The sequence below is a fragment of the Cyprinodon tularosa genome, unplaced genomic scaffold (assembly GCF_016077235.1).
Source record: "Cyprinodon tularosa strain WSP-4 unplaced genomic scaffold, ASM1607723v1 ctg4, whole genome shotgun sequence".
NCBI classification, from domain to species: Eukaryota; Metazoa; Chordata; class Actinopteri; order Cyprinodontiformes; family Cyprinodontidae; genus Cyprinodon; species Cyprinodon tularosa.
Window position 1 is genome coordinate 2,168,179 of NW_024039118.1, and position 15,660 is coordinate 2,183,838.

Below are 15,660 nucleotides of genomic sequence, written 5' to 3' on the forward strand. Positions count from 1 at the left end.
AAGAGACTCATAAGGAATTCAATTTAGATGAAAAAAGTTCTGTTTTTGGCCTTTTCACCTCAAGGACTCAGCCTAATAAATGCTGTAGCACTCATTGTTAAATGAGAACCACGATTATATAAAGCTTGTCGTGATAAAATGCATCTCCTGAGTTTTTCTGCAGCGCTCAAACAATAAAACCCACGTTTAGTCCTTGATTTTCTTAACCAAATGGGTTTATGTAATTTTGTCAAAAATACAGAATTGAATTGAACTATTTAACTGTTTTACCTTTATTCTCCTTCCTCTTCACCCAAGGGTGTCTTCACAGGCAGCTTAGGCTGTGGAAACTTAAGTGAGAGGAGAGCTTCTGGCTTAATCTTTTGTGAGGGCGATACATCTGAGTGTAGTGCAAATTTCGTGAGTCCTCTGATGCTTCTGCATCTTTGTAATGTGCATTAGCACAGTGTGATGACATGGTTTGAGTAACAACATGATCTCTTTAAAACCTTTAACCCAAAGCATGTGTTAGCTTCAAGCTAAAAAGAAATCAGTATCCATTAACATGAAAAATATTCTAAAGGACCTCTATTTTCTTCTTTATTACATTCTGGTTGTGTTGTGCCACAGGAGATAGCTTCAGCACAAATACTGCTGGCAGGGTTTCTAATGATCTCTCAGTGCTCATGTGGAGATGAATTTTCAGGTACAAAAAGCCTTTTTTTTTTTAAAAAAAAAAGCTCCTCCTGGGCTTTACTTTGGGTAGTACTTTCATTAATATGTCATTGTTAGAATTCAGCAATGTCAGAAGGATCCGTTCTAAACCTCCATTTTATGCACATATATCACAACTGATTTCCTTTCAAAATATCATTTATAAAAAATCTGATTATATCAAAAGTATTTGTATAAACTGGAGTAAAAGGAAAAAAACTAGTAAGAACTATACTAAAAAACTACTAGTAAAGCATAAAACTAGTAAAAGTAAAATTTGTATGCTGTATAAATTTGGTGCACAAAGAGGATTTATTTCTTCTCATTTGAATTATGCTTTATGACAAGTAACAACTCAAACAGTTATAATATATAAAGGCCAATAAAAAATATATTTTTAACCCAAAAATGGTGTCTGGCTGAAAAGTATGCTATTGCACCGTGCAGATCTAGTTTTTGTCCCTGCTATGACTGTTTGTCGCTCTTTGAAACATAGGCTCATGCATGTTTCCTTTTTGTTTCTCTTTTAAACTGTTACGGAGGGTAGAACTGAATGCCAGCTGGATAACTGTCATCTAGCATCCCATTTTGATTTTGTAGACCATAACATGGATTAAAGCGCGACTTGAGCCAGGACTCAAACTCTTAAGTGAACTTTTTGTCATAGTCCTTTCAAGAGTTTATCCTGCAACTTAACTTTCCATATGTATGGTTAAATACAGCTCAACCATGTTCTAGCAGAATGTGAATGGTCATTAATGTCATCAAAACTATCTCAGGCTTTTAAACTGTCTTTTTTCCCCCACAATCCTCAAGGTGTATTTAACCCTGTTGGTTTTATGCCTTTTTTTTTTTTTTTTTACCATATTTTTTCCTTTAACTCCACTTGCTATGGAAAATTGAGTGGAAGGGACAAGTGCTTGAATGCAGCGCTTTGTTAATAAATTGCATATACAATTATATACAATTGCATATACATAAAAACATAAATGAAATAAAAAATAGCATATTTAGTACTGACATTGTGTTGCTGATAATAATAATTATTGGATGAATTTAGGTCATAGTACAGTAATATGTCTACAAAAGTATTTTGTTAAATTTTAAAATTAAGTTTATTTTGAGTTTTCATTAGTTGTAAGCCATTATAATCTAATAGGTCAAAGAAGCACCTGGAATATATTTCTCTGTACTAATTCCCCTTTAACTCTCCAATTTATTTAGATTGCACCTTTAATGCTCTGGGTTTCTCTTGTTCCCCGTGACCATGCTGACTCATTCCAACTAACCAAGGGTGTGATTTTTCTCCCTCAAATCTCCATATGGCTTAAAGAGCAACCTGTCAGATATCACCTATGATGGTTTGAAGCAAGTCTCAGTGTTTAAGGCCCTGAAGGTAATGTGGGAAGAATGGTCTGCATGTTGAGATCACACCCTGTCACTGCACTGCTGGCTCACAACTTTGCCACCCACTGTCGAGTGATTGTGATGATTGTTAAGGTGCAATAAAAGTGAAACTGTGCATGACAGTGCTATTGCCTGTTAATGCTTTTCCCTGTGGCTCCCTTAATGTCAAATCTGATTTCACATTTCCCAACTCTCATCTTGCATGTGAATGTTTTATGAAATTTTTTTTTTATTTTTAAAGAAAAAACCCAAAGTAAATTTTTTTTTTTGCACTCCTTTGCCTCTCTAAGTCCAAAATTCTTGTACTTTTCTGTTAACTTGAGCTTTAAGTCTCATTAAACCTGCAGAACAAGCAGACAACAGAGCAGCATAAATGCTTGTTTGTTTGCCAATGAGGTAACTGATAACATTGCAATCTGTATTGGAAATGAGATTGTCAAGCCTGTTGGTTGGCATTTTGTAGTTTTCCTACTTAGTGATGTAATTTTCCTTTGGAAGTCTGAGTGACCTGTTATTTACCAGTCATTTGATTTGGAAAGAGGCCTGTTTGTTGACACGCTCACAAAGCTATGACCCACCACCTCCAGAAACAGGTAGAAAGACTTAACATGTATTGAAAACACACAAAAAAAAAACGTGTTCAATTTCCTTGCTCAGAAATCAACTATTGCACATTTTTAATACTGCTTCTTTATTATCTCCAAGAAGTTTTGAGTCTATAATTATTCCTCAAATGGTTGCACCCATCAACCTTTGATTGTGCCAGAGGTAAGAAGGTATAAAAATCATCATTAAGGCTTGGCTTTGAAGGAGCAAAAAGTCATTATTTTAGATAAGGAGAACTTAATAATAGAAATGTGAAAAACTGAGAGTATCTTTTTAGATGAAATATGTGACATCACTCACCATTCTTCTGTTTTCTTAGCTGAGAGTCTGTGTGCTTCAATCCATGCTGCCACCCAGGGCTTAGACCCCCCCTGCCCAGAGAGAGCAGCGTAAAATAGAAGCAATATGGCAGAGAGCGCCTCCAGTGGATTGCAAATTTCACCTGAAGACGACAATGTGACAAAATCAAGTTCTCTTGCCAACAACATTATAAAGTTATGAATTTCTTAGTCAATAGAAATGTTCCTCCCAAAGGCTGAGAGAAATATGCATCTGTGTCGTATCATATTTTTCTGCCAGTAACACAGGATGTCACTAATTATGCCCTCTGGTCACCTTCAAATTGTAGGTTTGACTTAATTCACATCATTGTGAGAGGTGACAATATATCAGAGAGTGCAGTATATCATTGGTCCTTCTATTGTGAGAATATTCCATCTTGACATCCCTGCTAGTTTAAATTGTAAAGTAATTTAATGTCTATATTTATTTCTATATTTTCCCTTTAATCCAGGAACAATTTAAAAACTAGGGAATTGTAGTCAGATCATTTTTTACTGCTACAGAAACCATTGAATATAAACCACATTGATGGATCTTACATTAGATTGCGTTTTATATTATTTTGTTTACCCCTGCATAGTAAAATGTTTCTTTGATGAGCATGAACATGAATGATGAAACCTAATGTTATGCAAGTGAGAAATGAAAGACTTCCTCTATTTATGTTTCATCAGAGCTTTTATAATAACGCTATTATTCTCATTTAAGGAATACTGATTCATTCCCAGGTATCCAAAGTCATCATGCTAAATTAACCTGTAGATGAGACAAAGGCCTCTCAGTGTCCTGTCTGCCTGCAGCCCTACCAGGCTGATCATCTTTCCTCCTGTTTGAACTGCAGACTCCCTCTGGGTGGTGTGCTAATCGTGTTCTCCAACATGTACTGTGATTGTGCTTCCCGTCACTGAATTGTGTTTCACTGTGTTGGCAGTTACTTAACGCCTCTCTTTCTCTTTGTGGTTGTCCAATAGTCAGCCAAGAAAAACAGCAGTGAACCCAGTCCTTATGTTCAGTTCACAGTTGGACATAAAACTCTGGAGAGTAAGGTGAGTATTAAAATAAAAACAAGCCATAATAATAAAATGATGGAATTCATACATTTTTTAGAACTCTACTGCTATTTTACCGATTTGTCTTTAAAAGTTTGACTAGACCAACAGACAGGCAAATATATTTTTCCTAAACCAGCAAATAGTTATACATTTGACCTTATGACTGATATATTTCTTGCCAGCTCACTCTGACAATTTTACCTGGTTTTGCCAAGAGGAAGAAGTATACTTGTCACATTTCCTGCAATGTGCTATATTTAGTTATACGTTATTTATTCAATATTGATGTGATTCAAGGACTGAAACACTTACAGATCCTCTGTAATTTATTAAAAACCCTTTCTACTGAAGGACAAGCCACTCCTTTTCATAAAACTTAGAAGGAATCCGAGCAAAATGAATAAATGCATTTAAAACTCTTAAGGTTGGTGGAATAAGAGGAAAAGTGTTCAATTATGACACAGTTAATGGTGCTGCAGTAATGGCATGGATGTGTTTTTGATTATCCACACAAATTATATGTTTGTAATAACTAAATAAAACTAACAATTAAAAAAGGAATAATTACACACAGAGCTTTAAGTTCTCTTATTTTGATAACAGTTCATTTGAAATAATGGATTCTGAGAGTGGGTGCTCAGTGACACACTGGGTAGGGTTGGTTACACAATTGAAGCCAAGTCTTACATCAACAAATATGACAGCAAGAAGGTTCCTGGTTCGATTCCCAGCCCGGGGTCTTTCTGCATTGAGTTTGCATGTTCTTCCTGAGTACGCATGGGTTCTCTTCGGATACTCTGGTTTCCTCCAACAGTCCAAAAACATGACTGTTAGGTTCACATGCTTTTTTTTAATTGTCCTTAGGTGTGAATGTGTGTGTGCATGGTTGTTTGTCTCTGTGTTGCCCTGCGATAGACTTGTGACTTGTCCAGGGTGAACCCTGTCTCTCGCCCTTAGACAGCTGGAGATAGGCACCAGCACCCCTCGTGACCCTAACGGCCTGCTTCTTTACAGTTTGCATCCTTCTCTTGAATTTTCCCTACCTGTTAAAAGCTATGCTGATGTAGCCTCTCCTTTCCTCCTGGTTATCACTTTTCAATTTTTTGGTTATTTTCCTGATCTTATTGAAATGCAGTGCTTACCTGCACTTTCAAAGAATGAAATAGTCCAGAGAGCTGTACTTAACTAAATTTCTTTTTGTTTACACATGTGTGTACAAAATTTATCTGTATGCAGGAAGATTCAGCAGAAATAACAAGGTGATTGCGTGAAATAACATCCAGTGCTTGTTTACAGTAGCTAAGTTTGGTTTTAGCCAATCCGGGTAAGATGTAAAAATATCTTAAGCATCAGAGGCCATAAGGAACCATGAGTTATGCTTGTTCCACTCTGAGCGCCTTTTTAAGGTGAACTACTGAATTGCCTCTAAAGGATGCAGTAACAGCAGTGCGTCCTCATGCGTTTCCATGTTTTTTTAGGTTTGACTATGAGCTCAAAACATCACAGCTTTCCTCAGAGCTATATGTCCCGCAACAATATTACAATGTGATGGCCAACCCGTTTTTGGTCGGTCCTAAATAGTTGAAATGGGAGTCGTACAAGATGGAGTCCTGTGTGTTTGTGAACCCATGATCTCTATTTATTCACTGGATTGCTGATAGTCCGTTGGTAGTACAGGGTGCAGTAAATCACCAGCTGCCATATTGCTACTCCCAATTTAGACTGGTCAGAATGTAAACAATAGGTGCACTAAAGTATCAAACAATGATGATGTTCTCATTTTCAGCGGGGGTTAGGACTTTTAAAATAAAGATAAAGTTATCACTCTGACACAGACTTGCTGCCTCATAGCATCTGTAGACTATTGTAGTTTATGGTAAAAAAAATAGGCACATCATATTGCATATACAGTATGAAGTCAGTGAAGTCTATAAATCATGTAAAAACATCAAACAAATCCATCACAACAGAATTAGTGCATTAATGGAGCATAATAATACTGTAGTCAGATTGTAAGAATATTAAATATGCACACCCCCACAACCACTATCTGATGATGTGCCAAAAGTGCTAAACTGGTGATGTAAATGTAATATACCTGCATTGTTTACATTTTTAGGGTAATTACATTACATTACAGGCATTTTTATGGTGATTCAATGGAGTACCAAGTTGGTACAGGAGACTAGAATTTTTTTCGGTCTAACAGCAATCCAGTGAATAAATAAAGAGCAGTGTTGTGAACCTTGAGACCCCAGCTAGCAGGTGGGGTTATGTTGGGAATGAATTAAAGTTAAGCCTGAAAATAAACAGAAATTCAACTATTTGAAATGATCATTCTGTGAACAATGAGTAAATTACAGCATAGGGCTTTGAATCCTGAGTTTGTGATTTCAGTCCCCCACTCCCACATTCTGGGTCCCTGAGCAAGACCCTTAACCCCACCTTTCTCCCTGGGCGCTGCACAATGGCCACCCACTGCTCCCCAAGGGGATGGGTTAAATGCAGAGAAGTAATTTCCCTCTGTGATTATTAGAGTATATAAAATAAAATAAAAAATAAAAATTGTTATTTAATTCCAATTACTGAAAAAAGAGCTTTTTGATGATAACCCTTATTAAATGCACCTTATTTTCCTTTTTCAAGGTCCGGTACAAGACTAGAGAGCCTTTATGGGAGGATTGCTTCTCTTTTCTCGTCCACAATCCCAGAAGGCAAGAGCTGGAAATTGAGGTATTAGAAATACATTTAAAAGAGTTTGTAAAGAAAAACTGTTTTTGTGATTTTTTTTTCTAAAATAAGGTATATAAGATACTTAAATCCCCCTTTTTATTAAATTGTAGGTAAAGGATGATAAGCACAAATGCACACTGGGTATTTTGCGCGTGCCTTTGAGTAGGCTTCTGTCGGAGGAGGACATGACGCTGGCGCAGTGCTTTTCTCTGAAGAACTCTGGACCAAGTTCTACCATCAAATTAAAGATGGCCTTGAGGGTAAAAACAGACTCACAGCTTCTGTGTTGCTAGATTATTCACACGTTATTAATTTCCTTTATAACAGCATAAATGTCAAATTTGTTTTGCTTTTTAGGGTTTTTTGGGGGAGCCAAGAGTTTTATGTGATAACCTTTCTGTTCTCAGCTGGTTCCTTTTTAAACTCCCACCTTAAGCGTTCGGTTCATAATAGCAAAATGTTTCAAACATCATGGTAATGCATGTGTTTTATAGCTCGTCATTAATAATCTTTTCCGCTAATTTGTTTCATTGTCTTTTTTTGCATAATTCTTTTTTTTGTAGCTGTCTGCACAAAAGCAGCAGACACTTTTTAGTAAGAAATCTTGGGCTTTGAATTGTAGATTGAAGTCAGGCAATATCCTATTTTAGGGATTTTTAAAAACAAACCAGTTGTAGATAATATGTCAATCTGTTGTATGTGGGGCTTTTTGTTATGCCAGCATACTCAACCATGTAAATCTCTCTCCACTTCTATCCAATGGCATAATTCTTACAGACACCTTTTATCAAATTAGTTAAATTAATTGAGGTTTATTGGTTTCCTGGCATAGACTCTGCTTTTAAACATCAGAAGTATCAAGCTTGCTCCTACACTATATTTATATCTATGCATAATGTGATTGTGAAGAGTATGTGCCCCCTTACAGATGTCTCATCCTTTTTCTCTTTCCTTAAAATGCACATTTTTAAGATAATCGCCCTTTTTTATATATATCATACAAACATAACCTGAGATTTTAAAGCTGTCAGTTAGTTAAAAAAAAGATTTCCCTCCCACCTTGAATCATGAATCAGCTGGGGGGGGGGGGGGGGGGGGGGGGGGGGGGGAACTGTTTCTAGTGTCAGTTTCAATTGCCTCCCCCTGACTGAGATTTCTTACTGCATCAGGAATGAAAGAAGTTCAGGAAAGAGGGGAGAAAAAGTCACTGTCATCTATGAGTACAGAAATTGTAACCAAAACATTTGTAAGGCAACAGCGAACCAATAAGAGTTATTATCCTGCACTTCCAAAATTACTCAAGGAGAGCATCGGTGAAGGTCAGACAAGCACTCAGAACTATTGGCTACATTTGAGGTTATCATTAACACTAAGAAAGAGACTTTTGTCAGTAGATTTGATGAAACCCAATGTCCTTCTTGTATGATCTACCATGAAAATCATACCTACAGTCAAATATGATAGCAGGGATAAACTTATGGTGGTATGGAGGTTCTTTGCTGTTTCAAAATTAAAAAAAAATAAATTAAAGCGGCAATAATTGCTGCTCTCTACCAAACAGTTACTAATGGAGAAGGAAGTTTTATCAGTTACTTAAAGGTACAGTGGAGGATTTTCGGGAATTTTTAAAAGACCTGCCCTCCCCACTTAAAAAAAGAAAAAAAAAAATGCAAATACACAACCCTTTACCCGCTCTCAGGGAACGCCCATTAAACGTGTGCAAGCGCATGCACAAGCCAATTTCTCCTCGTACACGCTCTGTTTAATAGTTGCTGTTTGGATCACTCATACAATCATGCTTTCCAAAAGAAGATTTGCAATTTTTCCACTATGTTGAACTCACCACCGGTAAGTGAAAATGGGGACGAACACGTAGGACAGCCTTATGTAAGCATATCACCAAAATGATTGACAATTAGGAGCACCATTTATTTTGATGATCCACTATACCTTTAATATAACCTGTAAAATAGTTACGCAAATCCACCTTAAGATGGTTAAAAAAAAAAGAAAAATGGTTTTAGAAACTAATATGGAGCTAAGTTTGTCCAAAACAAGTCTTTTGAGGGAAAAAAAGCCCTTAAAAAAAACCCAGCTTGTTCAAAATTAAAAAAGAAGTTTCTTGAAAAAAAAAAAAAAACATTATGCCCCGCAAATGAGAGTTTGCGGGGCATAATGTTCTTCAACTTCAAAGCCACAGAAAGCATAGGCTACTGTTGACATCAAAAACTGGTCCCTTAACATCATCCTCGTGAACAGCAGCGTCATCCTCCTGGTCTCTAAAATTGACCCCCTGTCTACCATCCTGTAAGTTTTTCTGTCTGCAGCCTGCAGACAAAGGCGTGTCTTTCGTGGGCATGTTGTATAGTGATGTCATCAGATGAAATGCCCACGACATGCCCAATACACAAGTCGTGTGAATGGTGCAAAATCTAACTGTATCATCTTAAAAATTTATTTAGTTTGGTAGGTGGCAAATAACAAGTCGGTGCAGTACCAATTCCAATCACAAACAATTAATTGTCTCGATGAAACAAATTATTTTGAGATTTCCTTTTTTTTCTAAGTACTGGAAATGAGCTTAAATGTGAAAAAACTAACAACTCTTTTATTTTTTAGGTAAGGAGTAGAAAGTAGAGATAATTGCAAAAAACTGTAAGGAGTAGAGTTAAAAAGTTCTCAGAAAAATAATTACTCTTGTATAGATCGCCAACATTTCTACTTAAAGGTAATAAAGAGGATTTTTCTCAGAAATGAAGTGTCTAGATTAATCTAAAATGACTTTATTGATGAATGGCATTCTTGCATTTATGGCCCCCCCGCCCCAAAAATCCATAAACTCTGGCCGTGCTGGGGCCTACAAAATATTAGCCAATCCATTTTGCCTACTGCAGAAAGTGGTGTACTTGCTGCCATGACGTTTTTTACATAGGCTTCAAGCTTAACACATGCGCTGTTTGGCTGGCCGTCCGCCATTTCATCGAAGCCCAATGAAGTAGCCCTACTGCTGTTTGCTGCTGCAGCATTTTTTTTTTTAGCTATTTGTTCACTCTTTTGTGTAAACTGGAGCATCAATGGCTGAAAAGAATCCTCACAAACCAGAAATATTAGTGGAAGCTAGGTGCAACATCGGCCGATACTGAGACCATACTGATAACATTGGTTTGAAATTGATGTGTCTGTGTATATTTGAAGAACTGCATACTAGTTGGATGTAAAATAATTGCCATCATGGTTTTGTCAAGCTGCTGCCTACCTTTGTGAAGCAGGAAAAAGACTAATACAAAGTGAATCCAGTAGAACTTTTTATTGCCTACCTGGAATTGGTGACAATAGTTGAATAAACTTTTGGCTCTCAAAATGGTATTGGTGACATATTTGTTGGTACTCGTCGATACCGATACCACCATTTTAGTGCTGGCTTGGGGCCCCGACCTATACTGGTATCAGTATCAGTGCAACACTAGTAATTAGCAAGACAGTTAGCATTAGCTATAAGGATTAAACTTTTCTGAAGGTAACAAATTGACTAAATGTGGTGATTTTCTCATCATGGAATGTTTTTATTACTTTATTCTGGTAGGGTATTCTGCCTACATGAACTAAATCATTTGCCTACATGTACCTTGTACATTGAAGCATGTACAAAGACATTGGAAATGTCACAAAGTGAAAGAGAACAGTTTCCAACAGGTTTGTTCATGTTATTTGAATTTCTGTGTCAAGACATGAGCCAGGCCGACAGAGAAAAAAACTGTAAGACTTGCTCATAGCCATAAACATCCTAGTATGATTTAAAATCTAAAGAAAGTAAAGGGGAAGAAATCTGTAAGGGATCATATATGTTACCTCTTTAAATGTTTAAAAATGTGGATATTTCAGACGGTTATTGTCCGGAATCATGTTATTGTTCTTTATGTGGCTGAAAGCTAAGAGAATTATCTTGTTCTGAGTCACCACTGATCAGATTAAAAAGAATAATACATCCACATTAACATATAGATGGGTTTCATAATAAGGTGTTTCAGCTGAAACACAAGTTGGAATAACTTCTGAATAATAGTGTTTTTGTAGAGACAGACGGCAGTTTAAAACTGCGTCATTCTAGACTGGCAGTATTTTATCTCCATTTATGGCTTTCCTAGACTTTCACTTGCTCCATTGAGATAGCTCAACACTAAATCTGTTATGGTTCTTTAAGCCCACTATTGATTTCCTGTCTCCTTAGATCCTTTCACTGGAAAAACAGATATCTTCAGACCTGCCCTCTGCGGTGCAGGTCAGAAAATCCAGTGTTCCCCAGACAGCCCTGGCCCCCTCCCTGAGTCTGTCCTACTCAGAGTCACAGCTGCTTTCTGCCACACCTCCAAAGCCCGTACGCGCCTCCACTCTCACTCTCCAGGACCCTGACGGCGAGCCATACTCTGCCAGCCCTCGCCGCAGCACACCTAACTTGAGCACCACTATTTCTAGCTCTCAGAAATACCTGCCTCACAAGGAGAGCACCCCCAGCCTGGCGTCGGATATCTCACTGCCTATCGCCACCCTGGAGCTTCAACAAAGACTCCATCAGCTGCAGAAGTAAGATGCGAGGAATTTGCATAAAAATGTTCTGTAACCAATCTATCTATGTGCGTATACAATCTGTGTGAAAGTGATTCTGACTATGGTGCGTTTATAGCGGCTCGGCTCCTGGCCAATACCCCCTGGGTGAGATCCAGCTCACTGTTCGACACAGCTCCCAGAGGAACAAACTGGTTGTGGTGGTGCACGCTTGCAGGTCAGGTTTAAACCACAGCAATAGATTTACGATGAGCATAAATCATTTTGAAGCATCCAAACATTATTTATGTCATTGATTGACATATTTTATAGATTGAATAAACAGATTGAACAAAGTAGCAATAGCCCAGCAGGATGAGTCTGACAGTTTTGTGCCACATTCCCTCAGAAATCTGATAGCCTTCACCAAAGATGGCTCAGACCCCTTCATACGCCTGTATTTGCTGCCTGACAAGAGCCGGTCGGGAAGGAGGAAGACAAGCACGATGAAGAAGACTCTTAATCCTGTTTATGATCAAACGTAGGTTAAACACCCTCATATCAAGTTTTGTTTCTTTTAAGTGGGAATATGACAATCTATTGCCATGTATGGCCATTTATTGCTTGAAATCTTACACATTTAGCTGATTTGAAACTCAGTGTTTTTTTCTACGTGAAACAGATTTAAATAGATTTTATACTGTTTTTGTAAGCACACAAAAGTATTTTCACGGTTGTGTTTGATCTGAACAACTTTCTAGAGAAGTTGAGAAAAGTGAGAAAAAGTCTGTTTTTTAGGTTTTCATTTCCTGGTTTTGATATATTTACTAAACTTACTTTGGGTCTTTGAGGTGTCTGTGGGTCCAGTTTGGTTTCAGCTGAGTTTTCTTTGGATAGTTTCACATTTTCTGCAAACACCTTCTAACACATGGTGGAATCTATGATAGATTGGTATGGTGGTAAACCGGCCAGGTCCCATTCCATGCTTCACACTTGGCATAAGCTTCCTGAAATTCTGCATGTTAAGCCAGACATATTCTCTGTTCTGTGTCCAAAACATTCAGAACATTGTAGCATAATTCAGTTAAGCTGCCATCTGATGTTTGTGTTTGTCTTTAGAGCAAAGCTTTTAATCTTTGCACAGCTTCCATGAAAGCTACACTTGTGCGCTCCTCATTTTTTAGGGGTCCTCATTAACATTTACAGTAGCAGGCTTTTTTGCAGACTGCATTCAGCATCTTGAGTCTCTTCACATGTAAATTTGTTTAGGAGACCTGAGCTTCAGATAAGGTGCAGTTGTTTGGAAAAGTTCTTTATGTTGTAGGTTATTTTCTGCAGGGTGCAACTAACGTTTTTCAAACTCTGTGTCAATCAAAAGGCTCCCCTAATAGATTGGAGCAATCTTAATCAAACCAGCAAATAATTAAAAACCTTTATTTTAGGTCCTTCCTCAAACAATGGATGTCATGATTAGAGTGATAGTGGTTTAGAGTTAGTTGCTTTTGCAGGTGGGCTGTGTATGCTGCTTAACGAAAGATAGATTTTGATTTGAGTCTGCCAATTTCCACTCTCTGGGAATTTGTGTCTGTAGGTTTGAGTTCAGTATTTCCCATGTGGAGCTGAATAGGAGAACTCTGGATGTAGCGGTGAAAAATGGAAGGAGCATCCTGTCCAAACACAAAGGCCTTTTGGGAAAGGTAAAACGTCTCTATATAGTTTGTCACTGTGAAGGTTTTCTAAACATTTCATATTTTGAATTAGAGAAACACACCAAATGTTTAAAGAAAAAGGTAAAACATTTATATATATATATATGTATATATATATATATATATATATATATATATATATATATATATATATATATATATATATATATATATATATATATATATATCATTTTTTATATATTCTAATTTATATTTACTATATTTGTTGTTGCATTTCATTATTTCTTTTTTTTTTTTACTTGAAATTAATTTCAAATTGTACCTGTGATAACATTTTAAATAACTAAAATTTATCAGGGTAATTTATTGAACCATTTCATTTTATCCTAATCTGTTATCGAGACACTTTAAAGAGTACACGAAACACAAAAACAATACTGAAAGTATAGAAACTTATAAAATAACACATAACAACGATCATTTTCTAGAATACGAGTCAAAAATGCCAAATATATTTGATATTAAGGAAAAAATCTAAAAAAATAAACGGGTCATGCAAGATTTAAAAAAACATTTAATAAGCCTTATTTATTTATTATATTATTATATTAGATGCTGTTTTGCTGTTGTATTTTATCATTTAAGTTTAAAAAAGACTATTAAGGATTAAGGAATACTTTGGATTTCTTTCCTTCTTGCCCAACCCAATTAAAGACATTCATAAAAACAAAACTGCAACTATACCACAAGAAAAAACTTGATCGATTGAAACACAAAGCAAGACGGAAAAAATGAAAATTGGAGAATAATTTTATCCTTATGTATCAGAAAGCTATGAACATATCTAAATCTACATTTTACAGGACACCTCATTAAAAAAAAACAAAAAACTCAAGAAGCAGTGATATCCAGGCACACATCTTTATAAAAGTTGTCCTTTCAGAAAAAGAACTAAAGACATGTAGAAATATCCTGTTGCCTTAAAACACACAAAGTTTTTCTTCAATTCCCATTCTTATTCATTCCTTTTTTATTCTTTAATTCTATTTCCACACTTCAACACTTTCTTTGATGTATTGAAGAAAAAATTAAATGAAATAACCATTTTTTTAAATGAAGTTTTTTCTTGGCAGGTGCTGGTAGATTTAAGTGGAGAGGATATCTCAAAAGGGTGCACTCAGTGGTAAACAAGCCTTATGTTTTCTCTTTCATTCTACTGTTAATTTTTGACTTGCATCCTGTGATTTAAAGGAACTAAATCTGATCATTTTGCTCTTTGTTTTGTGCTGCAGGTATGAACTGACAGAAGATGGTTTGTCATCTCTAGGAATACGAAGAAGTCAAGAATCCCTCATCACACAGTGAAACCACTCTTGTCTTCTAAAACTGTGATGTGGTTCTTTGTTATATGTTTTTTCAGCTATTCTAAAGGAGAAGTTTTATTCCCTTTTCAGACTGATGAGTAAAGACACATACTATAAATAGTAAAACATGCAAACCACCCGGAGTTTGTTTGCAGACTTTTATGTAGATATTTCTCCTATTTCTGTATGAAAACCACAATTTGCAAGTGTTTTCATGACATTATCTTTCCTTAATGGAAGTTTTGTAGAAATGTGTGCAAATTCTTTGAGATTTATTTGGTGTTGATGCAAAAACAATATGACAAATTCTGTTTTTCTTATGTGAAAATGAACCAAAGGAACAGATACAATCCCAAACATAAGCCTCATAAGTAGCAATCCTTTTCTTGTTATTTATTTTCCGTTTGTTTTGTTATGCAGTGTTATTGATTCTTTACGTCTGTAAAGAAATACATGGAATGCACGTATGCAAAATTGTATTAATTTTAGCAGATTTGCACCATATTTGTAATTCTAAATTTTGTCTCAGATGCTGTGGGAAAAATGCATTTTAGGGCTATGAATAAGTGCTGCAGACGACATACATATATAAAAGAGGATACTTGAATAAGTGTTTTGAGAGTCTAAAACCATATGTGAGTTATGTAAACAAAGAAAGTTACCTTTTTGCATTTTATGATCAGGTTGCTGCAACACATTGAGATAATGCATCTTTGGCTATATGCTTGTAAATGTTTTGCCTTGCAATTGTAACCGTTTGTTTCAACTTTTCAATACATTTCTTCTTCTCTCCGTGCCTTAAGAGCCTGCTATCTGAGTTTTTTTTTCTTCTTCTAAACTATTAACATTTTGAAATGATCTGATGCCTTGTGGCTTTGAATAAAAACTGTATTCTTTTTAAGAAGTCTGTTTATTTTATTGTTATTATAATAGTTCCTAAGTCATTTATTTTCTAAATATGGCAGGTTGCTTTTATTCTTAATGATTGCACACTTTGTGTTCTATTTTATTTTCTGTTCTCCTGAGCTAAGCTTATAGGTTTAGTTAAAGATTCAAGACTTTATATGTGCAGTACTTCCAAAGAAATAGAAATGTAATTTATCGCTCTCATATCTGTGACAATGACTGACACAGACCCTGCATGAAAGATTAAGGTAGTATAGACAACCAATATAAACAGACTAGAAGCAGGATATAAAGATAACAGTGTGCTATACAAATTGACCTATATACAGACCAAATTTAACAAAA

The 15,660-nt window shown here is 36.1% G+C and overlaps 1 protein-coding gene across 3 annotated transcripts in view; it reads left to right on the forward strand.

The window, feature by feature from the left end:
- Positions 1-15,313, forward strand: part of esyt2b (extended synaptotagmin-like protein 2b) — a 76,518-nt gene extending 61,205 nt beyond the window's left edge. The window contains exons 14-23 of one of the 3 annotated variants that reach the window (XM_038297936.1): positions 298-399; positions 4,020-4,094; positions 6,747-6,833; positions 6,944-7,093; positions 11,062-11,414; positions 11,515-11,613; positions 11,785-11,916; positions 12,967-13,072; positions 14,179-14,228; positions 14,338-15,313. In XM_038297936.1, the coding sequence (XP_038153864.1) occupies positions 298-399; positions 4,020-4,094; positions 6,747-6,833; positions 6,944-7,093; positions 11,062-11,414; positions 11,515-11,613; positions 11,785-11,916; positions 12,967-13,072; positions 14,179-14,228; positions 14,338-14,410 (1,227 nt within the window). In that variant the 3' untranslated portion in view covers positions 14,411-15,313. Of the gene's footprint in view, positions 1-297; positions 400-2,026; positions 2,090-4,019; positions 4,095-6,746; positions 6,834-6,943; positions 7,094-11,061; positions 11,415-11,514; positions 11,614-11,784; positions 11,917-12,966; positions 13,073-14,178; positions 14,229-14,337 lie in introns of all 3 variants that reach the window. The other 2 variants (XM_038297937.1, XM_038297938.1) reach the window with 2 other exon arrangements.
- The last annotated feature ends 347 nt before the right edge of the window (positions 15,314-15,660 follow it).